The sequence below is a fragment of the Batrachochytrium dendrobatidis genome (genome assembly GCF_000203795.2).
Source record: "Batrachochytrium dendrobatidis JAM81 unplaced genomic scaffold BATDEscaffold_17, whole genome shotgun sequence".
In the NCBI taxonomy this organism is placed as follows: domain Eukaryota; kingdom Fungi; phylum Chytridiomycota; class Chytridiomycetes; order Rhizophydiales; genus Batrachochytrium; species Batrachochytrium dendrobatidis.
The window spans coordinates 288,371-296,282 of record NW_006281115.1 but is presented as its reverse complement, the minus strand read 5'-3'; the positions used below and the strand labels follow the sequence as shown (position 1 = coordinate 296,282).

General features: G+C 36.6%; 3 protein-coding genes across 3 annotated transcripts in view; 1 reads left to right on the top strand and 2 right to left on the bottom strand.

Annotated features, from left to right (window-relative positions):
- Positions 1-481: 481 nt before the first annotated feature.
- BATDEDRAFT_92407 (uncharacterized protein) lies at positions 482-1,330 on the top strand (the record flags this gene model as incomplete). The annotated part of the gene is made up of 1 exon (XM_006682665.1): positions 482-1,330. The coding sequence occupies one exon, from the start codon at positions 482-484 to the stop codon at positions 1,328-1,330; it is 849 nt and encodes a 282-aa protein (XP_006682728.1).
- Positions 1,331-3,337: 2,007 nt separating this feature from the next.
- BATDEDRAFT_92471 (uncharacterized protein) lies at positions 3,338-4,054 on the bottom strand (the record flags this gene model as incomplete). Its single annotated transcript, XM_006682622.1, has 1 exon — positions 3,338-4,054. The coding sequence occupies one exon, from the start codon at positions 4,052-4,054 to the stop codon at positions 3,338-3,340; it is 717 nt and encodes a 238-aa protein (XP_006682685.1).
- Positions 4,055-6,899: 2,845 nt separating this feature from the next.
- BATDEDRAFT_28260 (uncharacterized protein) overlaps positions 6,900-7,912 on the bottom strand; it is a gene marked incomplete at both ends in the record, with an annotated part of 2,332 nt that continues 1,319 nt past the window's right edge. The window contains one exon of the mRNA XM_006682544.1: positions 6,900-7,809. Within this exon, the coding sequence (XP_006682607.1) occupies positions 6,900-7,809 (910 nt within the window). The remainder of the gene's footprint in view (positions 7,810-7,912) is intronic.

The window sequence follows — 7,912 nt, the reverse complement described above, 5'->3', positions numbered from 1 at the left end:
TGTGTGTGCTGAGCCATTCCAGACACCAAACAACTTGTAGCTTCAATAAAGCAAATAATCCATTTCCAACAACAACAACAATGAATATGTAACGATTGTTTATTCCAAGACAATCATTACAAGATCAATACAATCGATCCATTTTACGTGAATACGGCTGTAAAACAAAGCGTTTGCGGTTATATAACATTTCCGAAGGGTGCTTTTTAAAATACCTGATCAAAGGGTCGTAAAAGCATAATTCAATCGACACGATCATCAAATTGATCAATATGCTATTGTGAATAGGGAGCACCATACTGTCTAGTTTGATGGTTGCTCACTACAAGCGATCAAGTAACCCTGTATTGCTGGTTAACCTTAAAGGGTTGGCTTGCTATACAAAACATACAAATACAATCGAGTACATCCAGTTTTATAATCGACACCAATCTCGACACTCTACTTTTGTATTAATCGTTTGAAATCACTGACCAATTTGATGAAATTGGTTGACACTTTACTCGTACTGACTGCGGCAGCAACCGCTAATGCAATACTGATCCCAAGTGATAACAATGGCTCACCTCAAGCATCAGGTACTTCGAGTCAAGTGTCTGGCCCAACCAATAAACCCGATTCAGACATTTTCAACAAAAAATGGCAAGAAGTAATGAGTGAGCTTGATTTAAGCATTTCCAACCAAGATCAGCAACAATCAATTGATGAGTCCGGCGCAGGTATTTCCGAAGAACATTGGCAAGACATAGTGAGTATAATTAATCCAGGTATTTCCAGTCAAGACCAACAGCATCCAATTGGCGAATCAGATCCAAGTACTTCAGGTCAAACCCAGGAAAGTTCAACTGATAAGTTTGATCCAGAAGCTTCCGAGGAATATTGGCAAGACATAATGGATATTATTGATTCAAGCACATCAGGTCAAGACCAACACTCGATGGATCAATCCAGCTCAAGCAATACTGTTTCAAATCAAGGGATTATATTGGACAAAATGAGTATAGAAATCTTGGATGAATACAAAAAGGAAATGATCATTCTTGAAAAAGCAAAAAAGAAAGCCCATCAAGCCTGTCTTAAATACGAATCCCTTAGGCTGAGACAAGAATTAATGTTGGCAAAAGGGGAAGAGATATCTGAATCAAGACACGATCCAAAAGTTGAAAGCCAATTGAAAAAAGAGTATAATGAATCAAAGATCAACATAGGCTATTTGAAACGGAAAATAAAAAGGTTCATGTCGAGGGAGGAGCGGAAACAGATTAAAAAACAGGTTCAGAAACAGGTTCGGATTTTAAAGATACGTCAAGAGCTCGAAAAAAATGAATAAATTTAAACTTTCTGATATGTTGGTGTTTGTCGAGTATTGTGAATGGGTCAACAACCATATTATTGATTTTATATTGCATGTTTGTGTATACTGTGTTGAGTATTACATCAACAGTTACTGGATTGTTGATTGATACATTTGCATGGCTTGTTTCATATACATCAATGACACTGTTATTTAGTAGTCCATTTACGTCAATATGGCTGCAAGTTGTTGTTGTATCACGTATTATGGACATGGCTTTAATATTGCCATCCAGTTCCATCACATTGTTGCTGACACATCATTGTAACACTAAATGTCTCCAATACTGACATGTTGACATGTGTTGTACCAAGTTGATTGTATCGCTACGTGACATGCTCCAACCTGTTTGGATTACAGTCGTGCAACATATTGATATTGTACACATGTGATACTGGCCACCAACAAAGTAATCGGCGGTATTTGATTGTATCATGCAATTGATTATCCAATCCCATCATCAATGCATTTCAACAATTTTACGAGATATCATTTTACTATTTGGAAAAAATATCCAATCATGACATTTCAATCGAGTGTCATGAAATGCAACACGGTTGTAACCCATTCAGATATGCATACATGTGTAGTCACAATGGTATTTGTTGATTATTCAATCCAAATGACAATGATTCGTGCAGTATCTGTTCAAACATATGCCATGGTACACAATCCGTACAGATATAGTGATTTGTTGGTTGGCTCTGACAACTTGTATCAATGCACACCAACCAACACGAGCATGTTCAACAATCGGTATGCATGACTGTTGATGTGTCAATGGAATCTATTTAGTTGTAACATATTGTACTGAATTGGTTCAGATAGTTGTCAGCATTGTAATACTGCTGCATTGCTGAATTGGACGTGTGTATCAATGGCATAGTAGATCATGCAGTGTAGCTCAGTCGATGATGTGCAGTTTATCCCACAAACTGTCTGTAGCCAAACATGTTTGAACATGTGGTTGAATACATTTTATTTTGAATAAACGAGTGCTGAGATACAAAATGTGTAATGATTTGATGCAAACAAACTATATTCGTACCGTACAAACATTGGCTGGCAGTGTTTTTTGTCAGTTACATTGAGTGTTTGTTCAAATAGGTCGATTTAGATGGATTGCATATAACCGATTAATCCAGCATTCATCCGTTGTCAAACAACTATAATGCACAATACCACCAAGTGTGCAATCATACACGCACTGATCAGTCATTGCACAGTATGCATCGGTCAATGTCAAACATATGTGTGTCTGCAACTAAATTGCAGTCCATGACACATTCACAAAATCCAACATGACAAATCATGTATTGTGAGTCCAAGATTGATCAAAAACTTGATCATGATAAACACAGCATGTTGTTGCATATCAGAGTCGATATATCGAGTGACAGTTGCACACTTGCTGATGGTGCACAACGTATCAGTCACAATACATGCACGGTATTGCATTGCAGTCATTGGATGACAGTCATTTGCAATGTGATACCGATCGACATACGTCAGCATGGTGTGATGTGACCATAATCATGGTGGAATGTATTGGAGTTGACATTGTGAGTTGACAATCGATACACCATGCACATGACTGGAACATATATATTCGAGTGTGGTTTGGTTGGTGTCAGGTTGATCATGCAATCGCATCGGTGCAACGAGTGAGTGAGCTGATGGTGATTTGAACTTGTTTCAACAACAAGGGAGCAGCAGTCATGGAGTTGCATGCATTCAATATGTGTCGCACACCGAATGATCAGTCATGACAGCACATAGTAGTTGATTGGTGTAGCATGATCAAACCATTAGTATAATACACTATTGTTTGACAATGCACGATGTTTATTGAATGAACAACATTGAATGCATGACACATGACAATTAAACCAACATGCAATACACGCTGCATTACAACATATACTGGATGGGACTGTGATGGTTCACTCAACTCCAACATTGTGACGAATCTGGTCCAAAAGCTTATTGCCAAACACTAGGATCTTTAAGGATCGCATCATACTTGAGTTTTGGTAATTGAAGTGCACCGTTGTAGAAGATATGGAAGCACCTTGTAAATATAGGGTATCTATTTAGATATGGTCCACCATAAGTAATTATTTCTTCGCCTGGATGATGTCTCTTAAAGTAACCTTTAAGTTTCCTTCGTAACTTGGTAGTTTCCTGACATGTTCTTGAATGTCTCTTGAAGATTATAACTAGATCTTTCTTAAGCTTCGTGAAAACTTCATTGTAGTCAGTAAGCATATATTCGAGTTTGGCCATCTCTGACTCGGTGCTCGAAGGGTTATTCTTGAGATGGTCAATTTCATCCTGCAGTTCATCGATCACTTTCTTTTGTTCGTTAACATGAGCCTTTTTCTTGTCAATATATTGCGATAGTATGTCAAGTTTACGTGAAGCTAATGCAAGTAGCTCGATATTTTTCAATGCATCAACACCAATCGGATAGCAATTATTCATATATTGTATATATGAATACAAAGATTTTGAATGACTGGTCCCGCTAGTTGCAGTCGCACTAGGAGATGTCGATGAAGTGCTGGTTGCAGTTGCACTAGGAGATGTCGATGAAGTGCTGGTTGCAGTACTTGTAGTCGAACTGTCAAGAACTGGGTCGGCAACAGTGACCGAGCAGGCAAGCAGGATCGATGACAATATGGCGATTGAAAGTTTCATTTTTACTGGTTTGGTCGAGCAAGTTGTAGATTGTCATTTGGCAGATCGATGTTTAGTTTTATTTATATATTAGTGTATAATATTGCAAGCATGTTCCTTGAATGACCGTCCTAAGGTGCTTGTGTTATTGTTAGGATAGTTTAAGGGAGTTGCGTTTACATGATGATTCGTTGTTCAAACTGAAAGTCGGTATTAGGGTTGAATTTCATTAAAATGTGCTGTGCAACGACATCATGCGGCAAGTATATTCTGATCATCACAAGATGGTATTGAAAGCTCTGATGTTCAAGTGAAGTGGTTACTCATCAACATGCTGCACAATGATAATATGCTGTGAGTATGCAATATCAGATCATATTAGTGTTCATGTACATCATTTCGACTACAAAAAGATCAATGTTATGCACTATTAAATAAATAGTCAGTTTTATTATATCCATCAACTTGCTAATTTTGTATTACACGTTGTTTGACTGCTCATTCCCATTATGGATGCATCAACTACAACTGATCAAGTAGTCGTGCCTGAAAACACTCACCACACTGTCAAGAGTCACAAACAGACTCACGATAAACTCGACTGAATACAATTCATTAGTGACAAACTGATATTATATGTATATTTAATGTAGTGTGTCCATGTTTGATTGTGTGATATTCCCCTTGTTTTAGTATAGTTTGTAACCTTTGTGTCTGGATGAAGGATTATAAATTTCACATGATTAGCAAATCAAGCTAATTGTGCAAATATAATGTCCTGGCTAGATTCAACTGGATACTTTAGTTGATTTCAATCGTGTCTTGTATAGTCAAAATAATGACAAATATGGTATTATTGTACTATCATACAATGTATAATAACGGTGTGTTTGTCAATGTAATCAAATTTTGACATTAAAACAACAATGGTTAGTATTTTGCGCTATTCATTCACAAGTTCATGTATATTCACGATATTACTTAACAGACATCTATAAAAGTCGTATCATTTGTACACTATAATGCCGCCACTCATTCTTTCAATCAAATCATTACCAAGCCATTTTTGTCAATATCCACAGTTGATTTTATCCAAAATTGTGTAAAACAAGTGATTCTGACACTGTTTTCTTGAAACATATCAATTCATTTCATACAACATATTCCATTTAGCAATCTTTCCACAAGAGTGTTGGAAAAACAGGTCAAGCAACTTATTTTAAAGTTTCAGCTGACAAAACATCATCAAATGCAATAACTGGTGTTTCCAAGTTGAAGCAACGTAGTTTCGTAACACCTGTTTGATCTCGTCTAAAATACATGTATTTTTGACACCATATACTATCCGATTTTCAATAGCATAAATACTCTTCAAAAACTGTTTTATTCATCAGACTCCTGATTTGTTTGTATTTGTTTCTTGAATCGAGTTGAACATTGAGTGTTGAACTGTAATTGACTGATTTTGCTCTTGATTGTTGCATTGCCGTTTACTCTTTGAATTCAACCATTTTGAACGCTTTTCATCAAGTTTGTATTTCAAAAAGAGATGCTACTTGCAACGTTATCGAATTTTTCATGTATAATGTAAAAATGTCTATTGAGCAAACATTTGACCATTGGATTCATTGATATCACAGTCTTATCATACGGCTTTATGTGCATGCTTGTGAATTGCCCAATCACTCCTGTTTTTGCCATTGAATATGGTTGTAATATGCTTGTTTTTAATGTTTCCAAATAAAAGTGATGGTGAAAATCCATACTGTTCTTTCCAACACAATCAGGAGCATTATCAACACACCTCGTCATTGCACACAAACTAAAAAACAGATATTGAACAATATGATATGCAGCAATCCAGTTTAAAAAAAGAGCGGCAAGATTTGTATTTGTTTCAAGCAACATATTTTCATACAAACAAAGCCAATAAATGTCTACCTTGTTAAACCCTGTTAAAGTTGGAATTGGCAAATATTCAAAGTTTATTGCAAAATATATCCATGACTTGAAAAATGATTGTTGTTGGTTGGCTCCGAGATTGAATGTTTTTGTTGCTGTAAACACTGAGACTGGTCCTTGCATGGCTAAAAATTTGTTTTTTGACAATCTTGTTGTTGCAAATCTATCAACAGCAAAATGTAAATATAAAAGTATTTGGATGGTTATATTGCCACAAACACATTGTAATCAACAACGGGAGACATATTGGAGTCAGTATTAGTTTTGATGCAATGCAATGCAACATTGACAAGATATGCGATCGTGTGTTTGATTATTTTGTGATTCAATAGTGCCAATATCCAATCACTTACAATTCTGATTGTGGTGGAATGATTGACTCTACATGTTGAACCCTTTCCATTGTCCTGGTGTTTGGAATGACGATCGGTCATCATGTGTTGTCGTTTAATCCAGACTATTGGCTGGTTATTACTTTGAACATGTCAGAATTGACAGATGTTACACTGGTAGCATCTACTTTTGCCTGTAAAAATACAAATCACTTGTTGCGGAACATGTTTGGATCTTGGCAACTATGTCTGTTGTTGAATGGAGTGAATGAATTCATGCATCTGTCTTGCTATCGTCAGTATTTCCAAGTTTAGCATCAATTCAGTTTTGTGCAAAACCATCAATATACACAAATGGAGTTGTGTATGCAATGCAATGCAAGAATATTTATAATGACGACTGGATTCCTATGTTTTGGAACAATTTCTATTTGCAATTACGAATCATGATGATAAAATTGATCATTGAGCTCATATTCAAGGTTCCGTGTTTGGTGTTGGTTGCATATGACTAATCAAAGTTATTTTTGATTTTGAAAATCCAATCTGTATATCAATCTCATCTTGAAACTTTATTGAAGGTTATTTCCAACTGAATCCAAAAAACTCCAAACACCGTTGCCAATCTCATCAAAAAACTGAGGCGAGTTTTGACTATTGATGATTTCCATACCTTGAGCATCAACAGGGTTCTTTTCAGCAGTATGAATAACCAGATTCTGTTGCAATGAGTAGCCTGATTCGTGTAGTTTCGACAAAGTGCTAAGAAGGTAAGTTTGTTCTTCTTCAAACCCTTCCGACACTCCACCGCCATTACGTTTGCAATAAAAGCGTTCAGGATCTGTAGTATTGTAAGCGTTTGCAGCTTCTTGTTTTGACATTCTCTCGACAAATTTGACTTGGACAATGTATACAGTCTTTGTCTTGGCACACTTGTAGATGATATCTGGTCCACACATATGATCGGGAAAGTATACTTGACTTGAATCACCAAATAGTAAATAGCTGGATGCAGAAGCTCGGGATGCCTTGATACTATTGGCAGCATCAGGACCAGAATGGTTGGCTACTAAAGCAAACGCAACCAAGTATTCCACCAAATAGCCAACCGTTTGAGGGTTAGGGTTAGGATACGAGCCAATTCTTTGGTATAAACTTTTGACAGTGTGTGCAAAGGGCAAAAAGTAGCGAAGACACTCGATTACGGCCAATTCTTGAATTTCAATGGAAGATATAGTTCCATTGACAGTCTGACCAAATCCCAAACCGTAAAGTATTGCAGTAGCAGCGTCATTTCCAGTTACTTTAAGTTGCATTTTCCCCTCCCAAATGGCATCAATAAATGCGTCGCAAATGGGTCCTGACAGGTTATCACCAGCAATGACTTTGTCAAATGAACGAATGCCTCCATCAAGGTCATTTTTCAAGAATCTAAGCGGGAAAATCTGGCCATCAACATTAGATATCCCAGTGATAAATTTGCTAATTGCAGTGTCAATATCATTTGATTTCATATATGTGCCCAGAATATACGATATAAAACATGGTCTTCCATGACATAATTCAAAGTCTGAAATTCTTGATA